The sequence below is a fragment of the Acanthopagrus latus genome, chromosome 18 (genome assembly GCF_904848185.1).
Source record: "Acanthopagrus latus isolate v.2019 chromosome 18, fAcaLat1.1, whole genome shotgun sequence".
NCBI classification, from domain to species: domain Eukaryota; kingdom Metazoa; phylum Chordata; class Actinopteri; order Spariformes; family Sparidae; genus Acanthopagrus; species Acanthopagrus latus.
Window position 1 is genome coordinate 20,236,120 of NC_051056.1, and position 19,801 is coordinate 20,255,920.

At 48.3% G+C, this 19,801-nt stretch overlaps 1 protein-coding gene across 2 annotated transcripts; it reads right to left on the reverse strand.

Annotated features, from left to right (window-relative positions):
• Positions 1-2,868: 2,868 nt before the first annotated feature.
• Positions 2,869-11,913, reverse strand: fgf18a (fibroblast growth factor 18a). 2 transcript variants are annotated; one of them, XM_037076068.1, is made up of 5 exons: positions 10,285-11,913; positions 6,773-6,812; positions 6,477-6,657; positions 4,730-4,836; positions 2,869-4,590 (listed from the first exon to the last, which is right to left on the reverse strand). In XM_037076068.1, exons 1-5 carry the CDS (start codon positions 10,314-10,316, stop codon positions 4,318-4,320), a joined length of 633 nt encoding a protein of 210 aa, XP_036931963.1. In that variant the 5' UTR covers positions 10,317-11,913; the 3' UTR covers positions 2,869-4,317. The 2 variants fall into 2 exon arrangements, with proteins under 2 accessions (XP_036931963.1, XP_036931962.1); XM_037076067.1 differs by having other exon boundaries at positions 2,869-4,593.
• Positions 11,914-19,801: the final 7,888 nt, after the last annotated feature.

Below are 19,801 nucleotides of genomic sequence, written 5' to 3' on the forward strand. Positions count from 1 at the left end.
CAGACAGTTAAAAGTAGCGGAATTCATGTTGACTCTTTTTTCATTTGGGAGCACGTTTTATATCACAAATTCACTGTTACGGTCTTGATTCTACACACTGGTGTGCAAAAACGGTAACACTTGGTCATAACTCGTTAATGAATGGTGAAATTAATGAAATGTATAGTTAATTAAACTTAAGTTTATAGTTACTTCACTGTTAGCAATTAACTTATTTACAAACCATCTATTAACCATTGTTAACCAAGTATTATTAACATCAATTTAAAATTTGATAAAAGGTTTATATAGTATTTTGCAAGGAAAGAACTATTGTCTAAAAGTTAATTAATTGTGAACTTGCCATTTGTTAATGATGTTTATCACTAAATGTTACTGCAGAAACTTACTGTAATCATTGTTATTTTTCACAATTTTGACTTGAAGTCATTTAAAGCAACAAAGTGTAACTTTGTGGAGACGAATGTTCATTGTTGAGTCTCATACACAGGTGTTCACATGCTGATTATTTGGGTTTGTGGCCCTGAGGAGAACCAGTAATCAATTCTCCACTTGAGTGTTACATAGTGTTGCTCTAACGTGAATCAAATGTTTGGTCAAGCTGTGCTGAGATGACATTACCAGTGTGTTCAGGATGGCCACCAGGTGGGAGTATAAACCCAACCATCTCCATCAGTGTTATGTGTTTATGAGACTTGGGCTCTGACTGTTTGGTAGCCAAGTTTGGAGTCTAAATAACCTGTTACTCTAGATCACATACCCAGTCCTGTAAACAGTGTAACTGTGAAGGAGGAATGTGTGTTTGAGATGCTAAAAGTGGTGCCTTTATAGAGAAAAAGGCCTGACCAGTGTGTCTGAGCTAGATAACACGTCTGTCTGGTTATTGTACAGCGTGTATCCTCTCGACCGGGACGAGGAGGGGAGCTCGGCCTGCTGACGGGGTTAGGGTTTTCAAAATCTTCTGGGTTTAGTATAGTATAGTAGAATGCTTCAAATTCTGGGAGTAACTTATGTGGGATGGATTTGTGCTTGGTGGAGCACCATTAGTATATGATGTGTGTATGTGTTGGATATGGGTGTGTGTGCTTCCTCTGGGTCTGTGGGATTTTGGCCCATAATTCCTGCAGCTCTCAGGTCACAGCTCCGTTCTCACGCACATATTTGGCATTCCTTCCCCGACATGATTACCATACACCTTCCACTCTGGGTTTGGCTACGCGGAATATTTCCATCATTCCCCGAGTGGAACTGGAGCAACGTTCCAGAAAAGAACAGCTCGCCCCACCACCCCCATACTCACTCTTCTTTAGCCCACCCCCACACCCTGTTTCCCTTCCACCCCACTGTCTCCTCCTTATACCACCCCCCCTCCAGCGCAGATTCCTGCTGCCTTGCAATAGGAATCCTCTGGTAAAACCCTTTTTTTCCCCCCCTGAGTCAGCTGTTTGTGTCTGCCGGCATGATTGGGTCATTTGGCAGCGACATCTCTTCAGTGACCTCCTGCTAGGATGGGGAAGGAAGGGGAGGAATGGTGGAGTGGGGGGGGATAAGAGCAGGATAGATGAGAGGAGAAGCAGCTATGAAACTCTATCTCACTACTGCATGTTTCCCTTCTACTGCTTTGTCTGATCCTTTCATGCTGTGTATTCAAGGCAAAAACTGTAGAATCTGGAGGTTACTGTTGATTTTTGGCGCTCAGCAGTTTGCAAAAGGTTCCTGAGTGAGGCCGGTCCAATTTAATGTCTTACGAGAACTTTGATAACTACTTTTCCTCTTGTCCCTATTACAAATCTGCTGCTTTGATTTAAGACTCTTGCAGGGGTCGAGGAGCTTTTCCGCACTCCGTATGATGAATTGTTGTGAGAAATGCAAAGGTTTCATACTTTCGCAGTAGTTCTTCTACCTGGTAGGGGGAAGAGAGTGAAGCCCTTGCCATTGTGCGGCAGTCTGCCGCCGATACTCGCTCTGGGAACATTTTGAAATCTATGATGTAGTTTTCTAATCGCTCTGAAGCCAGCTAGGGCTGCAACTAATTAAGTTTCATTGGCAATCCATCTTTTAGTCATCAGTTTTCTTTGTAACTTCCTATCAAAATATTTATATATATCCTGATACAGAAGAATTTCAGAACGTTCCTGGATAAGATCACTATAGGACCTTGTTTGTTTTTGGTTATTCTGGTTAGTTAAAGACCTGAAAGAATTAAGGAACACTCCTCAGCAAACATCAGCCACAACATTGAAACCAGTGGCAGGGGAAGTGAAAAACATCGATCATCTATTTACAGTGAAATATTCGCCCTGGAGTTTAGAAGAAGAATGCCACTTGGCCAAACACTTTGAGGGCCGACCTAACAACCCACAGGACCCAAAGGATCTAACCTGTGCCATTCACTCCAGGACACCCCTGTAGGTCTTGTGTCTATGTCTTGATGGGTCTGCCAGCTTTCTATTCACAGTGGGTGATCTGGCACAGTCCACAGCTGAGTAACACCAGAGATAATAAGGTTATAGATGTCTGAGTATAAATGTTAGTGTACAATCTCTGTTGGTTGACACATTTGTACTCCATAATGGTAAATATCCTCAAACCGCCCAACCCCTGTCTCTCAGAGCCCAAGAAAATGACTTCCAGTCACTTGTTCTGTTTAACCCAAAGCTTCTCAATTTGAAATGATATAAAACAAAGAAAACAACAACTACTTTATCAAAACTGTTGCCGATTCGTTTTTTTATGTATCAACTCATTGATCACTAAAGTCAGTCGGCAACATCAGTTGGCTCGGTCAATCAGAAAAGATCCCTTTGACAAAAAGGAGTGTGAAGCGGTAGAAAGAGGCCGACAGACACAGGAAGTGTTTCTGTAAGGTTTACTGAGTCGAGAAAGACTGCTGCACACAGAGCTGAAATAAATAAATGAAATAATTTTATCGTAATAATTATAGTAACCATCATAGTAAGATTGCTTATTTAGGGTTTCTGTCTTCTTTTATATATATAATATATATAACTTTCAATAAATTGTTCCCTTTAATATTTTTTCTCCTGTGTATGCGTGAGACTTTGGTTTGTTCCACTGAATGTCCTGGTAGCAGCATTCTGTATCCACGGTATCGCACGGGAGCATCATCCCCTGGGTCATTTCTATGGCAATGCTTTATCGACAAGGCACCCTCGCCGCCGTGCTCGCCCCTGCGCTCGTCACCCTCTGCACCTATAAGCTGAGGGTGCAGTGTCCTCGGGGGGGCAGGGCGTCAGGAGGAGTCATGAAGAAGGTCTCCAGTTGTCTTTGGTCGGGTGTTGGTTTGGTTTGCGGTGATTGGTTGGCTGTTTTTGGTGCAGCTTGGTGGTTTTTTTTTTTTTTATACATTCGAGTTCCTAAAGCTTCAGTCCCTGCGGTGAGTTGTCACGGGTCCATGCAGGGACTGAATGGTCCCTTTCCAGAGTCCCTTGCGATCCAGCTTCACTCATGGTTGTTGATGCACTCACTCACACACACACACACTAAAACACACCAAACACCCACCCACCCACACACACACACACACACACACACACACACACACACACACACACTCACTCTTAGGTACATTTCCTTGTCTTCGTCTTCGTCATGCAAACATGCATTTATTCAGCAAGTCAGTCACTCGATCCTTCCATTCATCCAACAATCTCACAGGTTCCCACCAATCTAGCAGTGAGACAAATAAGTGCGTCACATGTCAACAATCCATTATTGGTCCATTTTGATCTGTGCAGATCACTCAATCCCTTTGTCCACGCCGCCATTTTCCTGTCTTCCCTTTATCCTTGGGCTAAGCACCCACTTTCTTGTTCAGTCAGTCTTTCCCACCCTTGTTTTCTCTGCTTGGTCCAGTTGCACTCCCATACTTGATATTGTCCAGCTGGTCCAGAACAGGAGACATGAAGGCCTTGTGGTTTCTGTGGTTGTGGAATAAAGGCCTTCGAAGAGCCTGGGACTCTGGCTGCCCTTCAGGTTTCCTGTCAGTGTTTCTGGCCTATGAAGGGAAGCAGACCAGGTCCAGAGAGCTTCCAGCGATGGACCGGAAATGGTCCAGTTGGTCCAGTAAGGGAACTAAAACTGAGAGGAATGATCACTAACTAGGGGGCTGTAGTGGCAAATTAGTAGGTGTAAAGCTAAACCCCGTGAATGATTCATCTAGTTTCTGGTCAATGTTTGTCCCAACAAAGGGAGGTGTTCAGTCGTGTGCGACAGAAGAGATGAGTGGGTTAGCCATTGTCAGGCTCAGGTCAAGGCTTTGGATGACAAGACAGTGGGTACTAGCGTTAGCCACTACTAGCGGGGCCCAGTAGCACGCACCCTTTTGCCGCCCCGCCTGCCGACGGTGGTGAAGCGAAAGGGTGTGGTGAGGTCGGGCTGCTCCCCTGGCGGGAAGCGCTTCATGAAGTGTACGTCCTGCTGGTTGGGGAGGGTGTGGGGTCCGCGGCGAGGACGGCCTCTTTTAGTGAAGCCCACATACCAGCCTGTGTAGCGCGCTGACATCAGAGCTGTGTAGTGGTTTTCCAGAACCTTTTCCACGAAGACGCAGTCTGCGCTTCGATTACTGGCCTTCTGAGAGAGCAGAGAAACCACAGGTATCCACACACACACACGCACACACACATTGGGAGAAACAAAGAGAGGCTGGTCAGGAAACTGTAAGATATTTTTTATTTAAAAAGATGTCTCTAAAAGGAAGAAATCTCACCTTTCCTACCAGCTTGCCGCGGCGGTTCATGCACAGGTAGAAATTGGTTTCTTTGCCCCGGATTCTCACCTGGCTACCGAAGGTGTCGGCCTCCACTACGAGCTGGGCTTGTGAAGGGACAGACAGAGGGACAGACAGACATTAGAGCCACAGGCATTGAAGAGACATACGACATGCTGTGTTGGCAGAATTTCACAAGGATATCAAGTTGTATCAGACACATATTTAGAGGTAGAAAGACCTTCGTTTAGGGCCCACGTAGCCATAGCAAAGAACCGTTTTTCAAGCCAGCCACACTGCCAACAAGCGTGACACTAATTGCGCAGATTACCAGCCACCATTAAATCAGATTTGGCTATAAACTAGATAAGGCATTCACATTGGATCACAGTTTTGGGATTCATAGTTGCTATTAAATGTGCTGATAAATCACACACAGATGTAAATGTCTCACGCCGGACAGATGGTTGTCAGATAAGCCTGGTCACACACATGGATGTGAGGCCGCTGACCACAAATGGGCCTCGTAAAACAGATAACAGCCAGGAGTAGACGGAGCACGGTGGGCCGAGAGCAGCGGGGGAACAGTCAGACTCGGCGTCTGCGGTGCTGTTGTTTTAGAGGTGCGAGTGTGCCTCTGTATATACGCGTGTGTGTGTGTGTGTGTGTGTGTGTGTGTGTGTGTGTGTGTGTGTGTGCATGTTCATCCTTCCAGGCACCACGGCTTCACCGACCGCACATCTTCAGAGAGCGCTTGTGCCTGTTTAAAAATAAATCCCTAAAATGGTTCCTACATGACCTTAGTCAACAAAAGGGTCAAGAGAAATCAATACCTCCCTCCCTCTTGCCCTCTTCCTCTCTCTTCCCCCAACTCTCCTCTTGTCTACCTTCTGCTCTCTCACTTCATGTTTACACCTCCTTTTGCTTTATTTCTCCTTTCTCCTCTGCTCTTGGTTCCCCTGTGGAACACGTCATCACCATAGCTGGTCAGTTTTGGGTGGATTGTGTCAATATAACAGACCGGCTTTGCATCTGTGGTCCCATATCTATGGCTTGAAGTGATAGCAACCTGACATGTTTGTGAATGGACAGGATTTTTGCCACGTGAGCACACGCAGAATGTGAACTCTAGCTTTTTTTACGGCTTGGCTTTCTTCTGCCCATTCATTCTGTGTGGTTTAAGAATGGGTTAGACATCATTAGAGATGGAAGGTGGAGAGGAAGCGGGAGTGGGGGATGGACAGAGGGAGTATTGGAGGAGGGAGGGAGGGAGGGAGGGTAAAGGAAGCCTGCTGTTTTAAATCCAGAGGAGACAACAGGGAGGATGAGAAATCAATGGAGGGATCGATGAAGGAGATGAGTTTCTAACACTCAGCCCGACACTACCTGCCAGGCTTCTCCCGCTCACTCACACTTTTTTTCACTAACACCTTCTCTCCCCCCTTCTCTCTCCCTTTCTCTCTCTCTCTTTTGCTCGCTCTCTCTTTTGCTCTCTTGTGAATCATTGAGTCAGCAGCCAGTCGATGAGGTCTTTGTACTCCCAAGACAAGCTCCACTGCCCCTCTGCCAAAGCCTGGGGAGGCATGTGTGTGTGTGCTTTTGTGAGTGCGCCTGCACAGTTGCATTCTGTATCCACTCATGCATGCACTTGGTCACCCTTCAAGTCTTTGTACTCGCAGCCATCGGTTGGTGTGAGCGCACATGTACGAACTGTGCAATGCGCATGCACTGTGTGTGTGTGTCTTACCATATTTGTCTCCGTCTTCTCCTCGTGCGCTGATCCTGCGTCCGATCACCTGCACGTGTTTGCCGCTGGTGCGGCTGTAGAGCTGGTAGACCCGGTGGTGTCGCCGACTCATGGTGTCTCGCACCTGCGTCTGGTTCTCCACATGCACGCTGAAGTTTACCCCATCCACACCGAGTACCTGCTGTTAACACACACACAGGGTTATGAACGGGCTTGGAAACACTGCATGTACTACCAGCATACAAATTGTCTTTCATACTGTACGAAGAATCCTTGCCCTGCAAGAAGATCCTTACCTGTAATGGATTGCACATCACCAGCAACATCTGGATACATCTGACAAAAAAGTGAAAACAGATGAGTTTAGAAATATGTAAGCAACACTGACTGTTGGAAGAGTCATAAGTGACACCATCATTTCCATCTCTTTCTTCTCTGCCGTTCTTTCTGTTCAACATCTCTTTTCCTCATTGGGCGATTACTCACACTGCTGGGTGTGTGGCTGGCACCAGGACTTGACTTACAGACAGGCAGATGTCCAGGCATCGGCAGACAGACAACACCCAGAGCAGTGTTTATCGTTACGCTACCAGCCTTCTGTCCAAACCCACTTTCTGACCCGCTCTTGACTTTCGCCACACCAAAATCTGGCCTCCAAATGACCCGATTGGACCGTGGCGAAATGGCAAACATGCCGAGACAACTAGAACATGTTCTGGTTTGGACATCTAAGGGAATGGGCTGGCTTATTTGGCTGCCCCGTGTATGTAGACAGCTGGGCTGGACTACAGGTGTACACTTGCTGTGATGTGGCTTTGGAGAGCGGCGGACTGTGGTTACATTTAGAGATGCTATGAATAAGTGGGAAAAACGTGTGGAAAGATGATTTATGGAGGAATCGATCAGTGGGGAGTAATCGTGCAGAAGTGATTTATATTGTATCTGAAAGCATACCTTTTAAGTATTATCACTTACTCGACTATCTGGACCGTCAGATACATTTATGATTGAAACAGCTGGTTACACTTACAATTAAAATTCCTCTCACATTATCACATTGCCTAATTGAAGTTTAGACCTTGACCTTGGATGTATCAGATGTTATTTACAGCTTTAGTAAGGGAGGGATTGTGTTGCGCAAAAATCTACTCTGGCAGTCCTTGAACTGCTCTGAATTAGTGGCTGAAGACTTGATGAGGTTCAGAACCGAGTGTGTGGGCTGAACAGCAATTCTGCGAATTTTGTCTTTCCCCACCTCATCACTTGGTATCTCTCTCTGCATGCCTCTTCCCTCGCTCTCTGCGCTCCGCTCTCTTTCTCTGGCTTGACGTCTTCCCTATCTCTCCTCTACCTTATCTCTCGATCCACTCTACCTTTCTCCTATCGTTCCCTGCCTCCTATCTTTATGTTTGGGGTTAGCGGGGTGACTCCTCCACACTGTCATGGGCATGCACACAGATGTGCAGATGTGTGCGGGGTGAATGTGTGTGTGTACAGGCGGAGCACGCAGCTGACAGCTGGGCCAAAGCAAAGACATACACGCTGCTGAGAGAGGGAGATAGTGAGGAGGAGAGAGAGGTGGACTGAAAAGTACACAAATGGATAGGGAGAAGACAGGACAGGGGAAGGTGATGTAAGAATAAATAGAGGGGAGATGAGGCGAGGGAAGGCTGACAGATAATAAAAGAGGTGAGATAAAATCAGAAAGAATGGGCAGATGTGAGGAGGAGGAGGAGGGAGGAGGAGGAGGAGGAGGAGAGAGGGTCAACAAAGACTAACGTTACATCTCGAAGGACGGAGGGGAGAAAAAGTGGCAAAATGAGAGACAGTCGTGTAACCACAGAGTGTGGTCTGGCGTGAGAAGTAGACAAAAAGATAAATAATGGGAATGAAGGGGGGGTCGACTCATGCACATCTTAACACATGTCGCTGCCTCCTGACTCACACACATATACCATCTCGCTTCCCTTCTCCCCCTCTCAACATGTTTTTTCCCATGGCTGGTGTGTTGGCCCCTGACTCGCTCCTAATAGATGCAGATACCTCGGGCAGTGCACTGGAGTGTTGGCCCTCACATTTTGCCTGCGCAGCCGAAAAAACCTGAGCGCCTGTGCATTGTGAGGACTCTCAGCTGTTAAAACACCACAGCTGCACTGCTGCCGAGGACACTGCAGGAAAAGTGCCTCGGCACTGGATTCCCCCGCTCCCACAAAAACCACAGACACTCCATATTATGCCAGCCACAGAGAGAAAAGAGAAGGAGCGAGAGGAAAGAGGGAGACAGGATCAGTGGGGGATCGGGGGGGAGGGAGGGAGGGATGAGAAAACGAGAGAATAAGAGAGCAACCAAGTGAAAAGTCGGGGAGAGTAAAGACAGAAGGAGGTATGGAGAGAGGGAAAGCCCGGTGCGCCTTGGCCGGCCGCCAAAGCAAGCAAGGGTCTGACATCATAAACCTGCGTCCCAGCAGATCTACCATATGGAGGCTGCGGTTAGACTAGCAGGCCTCAGCGCCGAGGACTGGGCAGCAGCGTGGAGTGAGAGCGGTCGGCCTGGTGGGACTCAGCACAGAGCGGCGGTTTCAGCTGTGTGTAGCAGTGGTTATCGTGGTAGGCCAACACTGGTGCAGTGGGCTTCGGCACGGTGCGAGAGTTTCAGATGTTCAGCAGTGGGCCTCGGCGAAGAATAGTGGTTAGGCTAGTGGGCGTGTGAGTGGAATGAGCAGTAATGGGGCCTGCGGAGGAGCGGAGGGCCTAGACATGGAGCTGCGGCTTCAGAGGAGGAACTGTAACAGGTTGTTGTGGCAAAAAGGCCCCCTTGGCTTTTCTCACCAGCTGAAGAATTTTGGGGGAAAACAACACGGATGAAACAGTGTGGCTGATAGGCAAGAAGGAAATGAATGGAGAGATGATTGGCTCCGAAATACATAAACTAAAACCAGCAGACTAAACAGTGAGACTTGCTCCTCCTCAGATACTGCCAGGGGCGCCATCATTCATCGGTTATTAATTCATACTTTTTATCTGAGCAAGTATCTGTGGAAAAGAAAAAAAAACGGGGGTATAGGCAAAGACAGGAAGACAGATGTAGGCAGTTAGGTGGGTAAGTGGAGACAGTGTGAGAGAGACACGGACGAAGAGAGAGAAAGTCAGGCAGACACCAGCAGCAGCAGCAGCAGCAGCAGGAGCACACACCCTGTCCAGGTTGTCTGAGGAATGAGAAGTATCTGGAGATGACTGCCATCTGGGAGAAGTACAGCCGACACAAAGAAAGAAAAATAAATCCCTCGGCTTTTAACAAGACACACCTCGAATGGGCAAACTCAAGCCCCCTGAGTCTGTATCCTCCTCCCTTAGATTTGCTCTTGGCAATTTATCATTTTCCTATCCCACTAGATAAAGCCGGTGTTATTTGACTCAACTTCTGAAATATTTTCAATAGGGGGGAAGAAAAAAAAAAAAAAAGAAGAAGCATTTTCTTGGCGATGGGAAAATGGCCTTTTCTAAGCCAGCTTGGCCATCCCTGAAGTAAGTGCAGATGGTGATGGAGATGTTTATGGCAGGTTTTATGAGTAACGGGGCCCTGACTCTGACCCAGTGACCCTGAACTGTCAGCCAATCAAAACAGGGCCTTCGATGGCATGTTTTCTATGGGGACTGATGAGGAGTGATGTAATCGTTAGACACTGCTACCCTCCTCTCCATCATCTTCATCTGTTGCGAGGCCTGCCCTGAAACTAGTTTAAACAACTGCAGACAGAGATAAGACCAAAGTGGATACATAAGATTTGAACAGGATAAAGTGACTTACAAGACGGTCAGCGTGGAAAGAAGGGACCACATTGCTTCCCCCCTCCACTATGGAACTTGGCCCAGAGACAGTCTCCTCGCTCGGTCTGAGCCAGTCCGACAGTCCGGAGAGTTCCCCTCTGTGTTTTGAATCCGCTGGATGTTGTGCAGAGTCAAAGAGTCAGCGGACACTCCCGTTGGCATCGGCGGCGGCGTGCCCCGGTTCCCCCAGCGTGGGTGAATGTGCGGGCGTGGGCAATGTGGGGTGTGAGGCCGGGGTAACTGTGCCACTGTGACCGCCGGGCAACCTCTAACAGCTGTCCAGACCGGTGGAGAGACGAATGGGCGGGGGAGCAAACAGGGGGAGGTTAGGGCTTTAAAGGCTGCGCGTCCCCGACAAGGAGAGGGAACAGGTGAAAGCGCGCTCACGCGTGACAGATAACCAACTCCAGTCGACCTCGCTGACCCTCAGAGTGATGCTCGGCCCCGTGGACAGATGCGCCGCGTGCGTAATCTTCTGCGTAATCCAATGCGTAATGTTTCAGCACAACAGCAAGCTCTCCAAAATGACTTATGCTGTCGGTGAGGTGAGAAAAGAAAGTGATGGAGTGTTTGTTCCGGCACAGGCAGGAGCAGGAGGCAGGTTTAGTCCCAGCAGACCAGGGTCAGGAGCTGTTGGAGGTGGGCTACCTGGGCTGGCTGATGGAGAAAACGACGAGCTGGAGACGGGGGCTCTGCGTGCGCAGGGTAATGCAGGGCGGCCTCGGTCATGACTGCGCCCCCACGCTGGCTCAACGGGTCTGTGGCTCAGGTGACACCGACCAACAGTGTCCGACGGAGAGGGTGATGAGGTCCCGGAGCGGTCCAGCTCAGAGGGGTATATGGAGAGTGCTGAATGAGAATGGGAGGGGATAATAAAGGGGAAAGAAAGACGAGGGAGGGAGGGGTGGCTGGAGAGGATGGGAACAGCTGTGACTGGGTGGCGGACTCAGCCACCCGCGACACAGCGAGGAAATAACAGCCGCACTTTGCACCTGATTTTCCGGACTTCCCCGCTCGCCTCAGCCGCTGGTAACCGCCTGGCTGCAGCAGTCCTCTCTGCGCCCTCTCGACACAATACCAGCCAAAACACAGCACGATGACATCACCTCCGAAATGTTTGAAGGGGGAAAATGCAATCCGATCTTTTTATTTATTTTTTTAAACGTAGAAAGTTTAAGCAGTTTCTCTGCAGGGGGAAAAAAACACGAAAGTCTCCTCGTTCCGAGAAAAAAAGGCAAAACTCCGCGGCGTGCAAGAGGCGAGGAGTCGAGCTCGCCAGTTTCTGAAGAAATAAAAGTTAAAAACGGGGCGCACTGGAAAACGTGTTTACTCAAAAGCACACTGACAGATCGAGTCCCAGTCCACAACCTGCACCGTCCCTCTTCCCTTTATATTTGCCTCCCAGTTTCATTCAGACACCAGAAGAGAAAACGCAGGAGAGAACGCAAAAAAAGAGAGAGCCCAGCCGTGCGTTCTTTTTTTTTTATCCACTTCACTGGTATCATGCAGATCCTTCTCCCTTTCAGAAAATTCCAAGGTTTCCTTCCATAAAAAGCTCTTGTTGAGGGGGGCTGCACAGGAGAGGCGCGTCGGCAGGCACAGACCTCACTCCAAGAAAAACCAGAACAAGATTTTAACAGACGCGGATCAATCCTCCCTCCCTCCCTCCTCTCCTCTCTCCCCCTCCCACCTCTCTCTCTCTCTCTCCCCCTCTCTCTCTCTCTGCCTCACACACACGCACATGCACACTTATTGGATCAAAATGGGATTAGTCAGTCGCTATGCGATGCCGACCCAACTTACACTGCAAAAAAATATCCCCCTTTAACAAGTGTTCCGTCCTATATGAGAAACATCTGCTAACGAGGTGAGATAATTTCGCTTGTTTACAGTCCGCACCAACTTGTTACTGTCATTCTTCCCGAATCGGGCGATTATCTGCGGCCTCGTCTCAACTGATATTTGTTTGTGGAAATTCCTGACACGAGTCAGATGCATTGGAAACAATTCGGATGATGTCATGGTTTTTCGGGAGGAATTAATTCGCTTCCAGAAAACGCGATTTAAAAATGCACCTCAGAGCAAATCAGCCGGGCTCTCGAAAAAGTCGGAGAAAGTGGCGTGAAACAGCCGCCTCGCGCTCTGCAGAGATCCTCACGAGACAAAGACACCTGCCTCACACAAGTGAACATCTGTCTGCAGACCGGGCGCACTTCTTGCCCTCCTTTATCTCCCCCCGAAGATAACCTCACCCCTGCAGCCCCACTGGCCTCAGGATGGAGGGTGGAGGACAGCGCGCACGCACACACGCACACACACTGTGCAGCACCGCCGCACTGATGTATTTTGACTCCCCCATTTCATAACTTTTAAGTTAAACCTTAAGAGGGAAAAATGAAACGCAGAATGAGAGACAGTCGGGAGGGCGGTATGTAAGCACGGACACGGATCCAAAACGAACATTTCTCAGGGATTTCGGCAGCAACGCCCGCTCTGCGCTCCCAAAACTCCCTCTCACCGCCGCACAACCGCAGACGGTCAGCCAAGCCAACACAACACTCCTGCCATACCTTTCATTCACACACACACACACACACGCGCGCGCGCGCGCTCACACACACCAGGGCGCAGAGAGAGAGAGAGAGAGAGAGAGAGAGAGAGAGAGAGAGAGAGAGAGAGAGAGAGAGAGAGAATGGTGGGGAAAGAGAGTCAATTTGTGCGTTCGTGTGTGCGTGTGTGTGTAATAGAGGTGGGAGGGGGTTGGCCTCATACATCAGGGACAGTTATCTTGGCTCAAAGTGTAGGCTTATTCTTTTCAACATTGTACTTTCAAATCACTCTTTCGCGCGCACACACACACACACACACACACACACACACACACACACACACACACACACACACACACACACACACACACACACACACACACAGACTTCTGCAACTGGACAGGGTTGAGCTGGGCTGGGTAGGGGTACTGTGGTTGAATGCCTTTCCAGTCATGCTCCATAGACAAGCCTCTGGCCTTCTTTCCTACTACTGGCTCCCTCTGTCTTTGCACCTGTGTCTGGGCGCTTTTTTTTTGTTTTTTTTTTCTTTTCTTTTTTCGCTGCTCACCGCACGGCTGCAAGGGACACGAGTGTAAATGTTGTGGAGAGGGATTTGAGCCACATTCTGGTGATGAGGTATGGGGCCCGTCTGGTACTCTTAAGCCCAGATGGAAGAGTTCAGAACGGGGACTGTAGCACATCTTGGTACGAGGTTTTGGAGTCAGAAATAACAGGCAGCAGGGCCTGACGACGGTCTCGCACTGTGCACGAAAAGCCTGATTTAACGGTAGGAGAAGATTTGGATGTGGATTTTCCAAAAGGTTACTGATGCTGACAAACTTAGTCTCACTGTAAATCTGTAAAATTTATGCTACACTGAGATTCTTCTGGGAAACAAAGCTCAGTGCGTTGCCTTGGCTGAGCACAAGTTTCGGCTGAAACACGAAAAGAAAATAAAGGACAAAATTAGATTGAGCCCCACTCACATCTGGAACCATAGACAGTTACAATAACATATTGTTGCTCAAACATTCGTAGACTCGCCAAACAAAGCTGTACCTGTGGCTCAGAAAATGACCCACAGCCAACCCCTTCTGTGGGGAAGAAGAAGGTGGGATCTCATGCAACCAAAACGTTACCTGGGTTTGGAGAAGGAACAGGAATAAAGAGAATCAAGGGTCATTACATCACAATGTCGCTTTGGTGCTAGACTGTGATGTCAACTGTACTGAAGTCTATGCATGGAGAAACACACTAAAACCCAACACATCGATGTTGTTTGACCTCTGATAAGGAAATGTCTCCAGAAAATGAATGACGCACTTCAGAGAGAAGGTAAAGGACTGATGTTTTTATTGTCCCTCAAGTAGTAAGGGAACCCCCTGTTCGCAGCGTCTCATCAGCGACATTTGGTTGGACCTGTCTCGTTCGATCACAAAATCATCGGCCCTGTCTATCATTTGTAGAGAAAAAAGAAAAAAATCAGATCTGAACTGTATTCCTTCATCTTCACGAGGCGTTTCTTCATCAGAAGTCGTGCGACATAGATATGTGAGACACAGTGATGTAATGACCCTTCCTTCTTTATAAGATTCCTTTGCTTTGGCAATGACAGTCCTTTCACTCACCTTATCTTAATACACAAAAAAATGACACAAAGTTAAGACAGAACAAGGTTTTCAAGCAACCCCCCCCGCCCCCCCCTTCTGTCACATCACTCTTTCTCATTCATTTTCTGTTCTCCCTATCCGTCTCTTTAATCTCCCCGGCTGTTTTTTATCTGCTCGCTCTGTCCCTCCCTCTGTTTGCAGCCAGCGTATTGATTGCCCATGTCTTTGCCTCTGCAGCTCCTGCCTATTGATCCTCGGCTAAGACACACACATGCACACACACACAAAACTTATGTGCGCACACATCCCCGCATACATGGATGTCCCCTTTCCGTCCCCTCCACGCTCAAACGCCCGTCTTACTTTCATGCGGACCAACTTTGCCACACACACATCATCCATAAATGCACACTCACATGTGCACAAACACACAAAGAGACACACACCAGGACACCTATTTTTTTTTGCATATACCCTCTGTTGTGTTGAATAGACTTGGCATTGATGGACGTTATGCCTTTGTGCTCCTCTCTCGACTCATTAAAGTGAATGAGACCCGTGTGTGTGTGTGTGTGTGTGTGTCTGGGGCCCTGTAGCTGCTGTAGGTTTGGGCCCAGTAGCTTTCTCTCTCTCTCTCTCTCTCTCTCTCTCTCTCTCTCTCTCTCTCTCCCTTTGACTGGGCCTGCAGGCTTCTTCATCCAGGGAGCCTGGTCAATATGGCCATTCTGTCTAGCAATTAACATCGATCAGCGCTCGTCAATACCGTCAGCACCCAGACAAAGACCCAGGGTGCATTGCGTGTGCTTGCCCTTTCTCTATCACAGTCCAACAAATCCCCAAACAGCACTCTCATTATATGAGGGCATTCTGGCCTGACCCCAAGGTCATCGTGGAGGAGAGGGATGGTGTGCTGGACTCTGTGTTATGGGTGACTGGAGTGGAACCACATGCAGGGCTCGGAGCGCTCTGAGCCGCTGGCCCATTGTTGACTCGTTATAACCGAGTCTGTGTGCGTGTGGAGGTGTGAGTGGCGTTTAGATAGTCCTTGGATTGGATGCAAGTCAAAGCAAGTTGGCAGACAGGCGATATCGTCCCCCCTGCTGTGTACTCTAAAGTGTTTGACACTGTGAAAACTTTGAACAGTATAAATGCAATCCATCATTCTGGTGACACTGCACAGATTTGGAGTTCTTAGATGTGTCAAGTGCAGTGGATTGTGTCCAATTAGCTCCGTCTATAAGGAATGGGCTGTATATGTTTGGATGGGAGGAGGGAGCGGGAAGGCAGGCCTGTGTATATGTGGGATCTCTGCGGGGAGAGAGAGGCTTGTGGCTTTGATTAATACCTGCAGACATGGACCTTAAACTTCACATCAGATGTTGAGATGTCAGCCTAACATTGGTTTCTGGGATAGATATCCTCTGTCTGTTAATCACAGGCCAAGTTTAAACTGTTCCCCAATGTGTAAATGTATGAGACACTTAATAAAGGCCCTTTGATGACAGGGGGGCCCATGCGAAGTCAAGGAATGTGTACAGTGTGCCGGGCTTTGAAATGAGAACCTGTTCGCCACTTGTCCGCGTCTGCAAGATGAGAGAATCGACAGCTGCAACTAAGTAAGAGCAGGAATTAATTAGCGGCGGGCCGTTTGTGCGATAGTGAGCCGCGGCCGAGATGAAGAGAAAAGCAAAATATTGTTTTTATTAGTGGCGATGTTGGTGGTGCACAGCCTGCTCCCTTCTCTCGCTTAGCAAGATTAATCCAGCGAATATGAACATTTACTCTCCTCCCTCCCAGAATCCATTGCAGCTGTTGTCTCTATACTTAGACCAGCTGAAGTGCTGGAATAACTTTACTTTGACACTTTCAAGTTGGAGGGTTTGATGCTGTGTTGGATTTGTGTCAGGGTGATTATTCATGCAATCTAGCCTGTCACTGTTAGGCCAAAGCCTGGTTTTTACAGAGTGAATCGTACCCAGGTAGTCTTCCTATTCTGGCTATGGGGTGCGTGGTACGATTCTCATTATGGATGTTATTCAGTGGCCTCAAAAGTTTATCGTCATCGCTGCGGACGTTTTTTTGCCAAAAAAATCGACTGATCCAAAACATCTGTGTGCCTTTCATATTAACCAAGTGCATAACATCGACCTTAGATGCATCAGCATATGCAATCCAGCAGCAAGACTGTCTCATCTTCACCTCTGTGCCATCTGGCAAGAGTACTTGTTGAAGTTTGGACACTTTGCATTGATGAAGTGGTATGTAAAAAACATACTGAGCACCATCTTCATGCACCTGGATCGTATATCAGCATTATCAGTTACTCATGACAGAAGCTCACGCGGGGGCCAAAAACTTCTGACCGGCCCAATAAAATGAAACCACAGACAGAAATAAAGTTCAGCTAGAGCACATCTGACATTTAAATGCAAGACAGTAGAGACAGAATGCTACAGCACTGCACATTAAAGACGGAAAAACCCGATTTACTGTGGGACTGGCACTACATGCCGTCTGACACTGATTGGCAGAGAGGAGGAGGAAGAAGAAGAAGATAATTGCTTTCGACCAGTGAGGTTGTACATAAATACGCAGCGCTCAGCGGCTGGGTGGATGTTTGTTTAATTATGGTCCTTGTGGTTGTGTATGTTTGGTTGAGTGAGGGTGTCATGACCCCTCAGTGACAGACTGTGCACAGCTGAGTGTGTGGGCTTTGTGGCTATAGTGTGAATGGTTACGAGCGCATGCAAAGATTGTGTCAACAAGGGTATGCACAAAGTTGTGTGGATGTGTGTGTGTGTGTGTGTGTGTGAGAGGGAGAGTTATCCAGTGCTGTCCATGCATAATGATGTGAATTGCAGCTGTGGCTCGTGTTGGACGCCGATCCAGCATGTTGTTTTTTTTCCTTCCTTTTTCATGTTCAGGCGCTCAGCGATGGAATCCATGATCATGGTAACCTTCACTCCTTTCGTCCTTTCTGTTCATCTCTTCCACACTCCTCCCTTCTTCGCCCCCCCCCCACCCCTCCAGCGAGTGCCCTTTACTCCTCCATCCTCCTCTCCCGCGCTCCTTTGTGCTGCCTCTGCTCACCGCTCACTGTGTCCGCTTCCCTCATTTCTGTTTTTTCCTCCCTCCCTGCCCCTTTAGCCTTGCCACCGGGCAGAGGAGGAACTGTAATGTTTATGAAACCCTTTAATGTGCTATGTAATTACCCTGGCAACACCTCCCATCATTACTCACGCCAATAAAGCACCTTCGAATTGACATGTCAGAGTGGGAGAGCAGGAGACAGAGAAAGACAGAGTGAGAGAGAGAAAGAGAGGGGGGGGTACAGCACACACACTTTCCATCATTCACCCCCACCCCCACCTCCATTAATCTCTCCTCCTTTCTTTTCTTTCCCCCCATTCTCCATTTATTCATCTCCCCTTTTTTTGTTGTTTCTTTCATTCTTTCCGTCCACTGCTCCTTCCTCTCCCTCTGCATCCTCCTTCTTCTCTCCGGCTCACTGTGACTTCTGCCAGATGCCCAGGTGGTGGTCAATTACAGCACAAGTCCTTTTGGAATAACAAAAGCATTCTTTAACTTGCTTCACTGAGCCTATTTTCGGAAGACCTCTCTGTATGTTGGAAACTGGGTGAATGGGCTCGGAGAGAGAGAGAGAGAGAGAGAGAGAGAGAGAGAGAGAGAGAGAGAGAGAGAGGAGAAAGAATTACGAAAAACAACACTTACTGGACCGAGTGTAAATACGGATGCATTTAACAAGCGGGCAGCTGCAGGAGTAACCTGGGTGATGCATTCCTTAAAACAAATTGTTGTGAGTAATGCACAAATGTTTGTTGATGCTTAAAAACTTCCATATGCAATTAACACATACTCTGAGCCTCTCACAGCGGCCCCTCCCTTCCCAGCGCACCCACCCATGCTAGTCCTCGGGTCACTATACCTCCCACTTAGACAGCTGAAGCCTTGGCTCTTCTTCTGCTAGCACTTATGCTAAGTCCCCTAGCTTTTCTCTACCTTTACCGCGAGCGCTCAAAAAACCCATTTGCGGCCTCAACGTCGGGCTCTTGCTCTAATACCCTTCGCCCACCTCTGTTCATCTGCAGCTGCAGCCTCTCACTCTTCCTCTGTCCTGGCAAAATCCTCATTTGTAAGACAAATATTATAACAAATTAAGCAGCAAAACAATGGGTGGGTGTCTGCCTGACGTCAGCCTGCATTTCATTAGCAATCGCTAGGCTAACGCGTTCCATATGGAGGAGCCTGCAGGGTAGCCCCCTGCTGCCCAGCCCCAGCCTAGGCCAGCCCAGCATGGCCCAGCTCGACTCGGTTGCCACGATCTGCCCCCACCCTCAGTCTCAGTCAGCCCCTAGTTTGGACCCCATCCGGGCCCCCGCCATTATGTCATCTTTAATTTGGACTTGTCACACATCACCTGACACCTACCCCCGTCATGCTGTAACCTTTTGTCCCGTTGGAGCGAAAAAGCACTCCGGAGGCTTTCTCCCTCTCCTTTTCTCTCCCACTTTGCCTGTTGTTTTACTCTCCCTTTTCTGCTCGTTCCTTCTCGGTCTCTCACGCTCTTTCCCCCTCGCTCACACTTCTCTCGGTTGGCTTCTATCACTTACTACCTTCCTCTTTTCAACCTCTCACTCACTGTAAACCCACCTGCCTTTAACCTCTGTCCTTTGTCATTTAGACTCGGGTCAGATATGTGTGTGTGTGTCTGAGCAGAGGAAACAACTGAGAAAACCTCAGACAGGAATCTGATGACACCTCTGCTCAGTCACCCGCAGCCCTTTTCCCAGACCCCCGACAGATGAGCTGAATGACAGTGATGTATGGGAAGTGACAGTCAGAGGGAAAGTAAAGCGTCCTGGAAAGAGCTAAATTATAGCACATGACAGGATTCTGGAGTCAGACTGGTGTGTTGGACAGAGCTTTGGACTTCTGGAGAGCGGCAAGGCCGTGGGGCTGTCTCCCGTGATGGAAATATGGAATGTGACGGATGTTTGGAATTTGATAGAAGAAGAAGGAGAAGAAGGGGCAGAGATGGAAGCTGGGAGAAAAAAAAATGAGAAGAAGCGTGCAGATAAGAAAAGGATTTGTGGTAACCAGCTTGAGATTGTGTGTTCAGTGTGTACTAGAACAAAGACGCCGATTGCGCGTGCACTACAGGTGTGTTGTTGTTGGATGGGGCGTGTGTTTGCACGCGTGCCCTTTCCTGCACTGTGTATCTATGTGTGTAATCGTGTGTGTTTTTTATAGCCCTTGTGCACTGGTGTGTGTGGGTTGCTGTGCATGCCCATGTGAGTTGCTGGGTGTCTCTGGTAGC

Excerpts from the sequence above, each read along its gene's own strand:
- fgf18a (XM_037076067.1), bottom strand. The coding sequence starts at position 10,316 with ATGTGGTCCCTTCTTTCCACGCTGACCGTCTT. Across the intron at positions 6,813-10,284 it reads CTTTCCACGCTGACCGTCTT|ATGTATCCAGATGTTGCTGG; the intron begins GTAAGTCACTTT and ends CTTTTTTGTCAG. Across the intron at positions 4,837-6,476 it reads AGAAGACGGAGACAAATATG|CCCAGCTCGTAGTGGAGGCC; the intron begins GTAAGACACACA and ends TCCCTTCACAAG.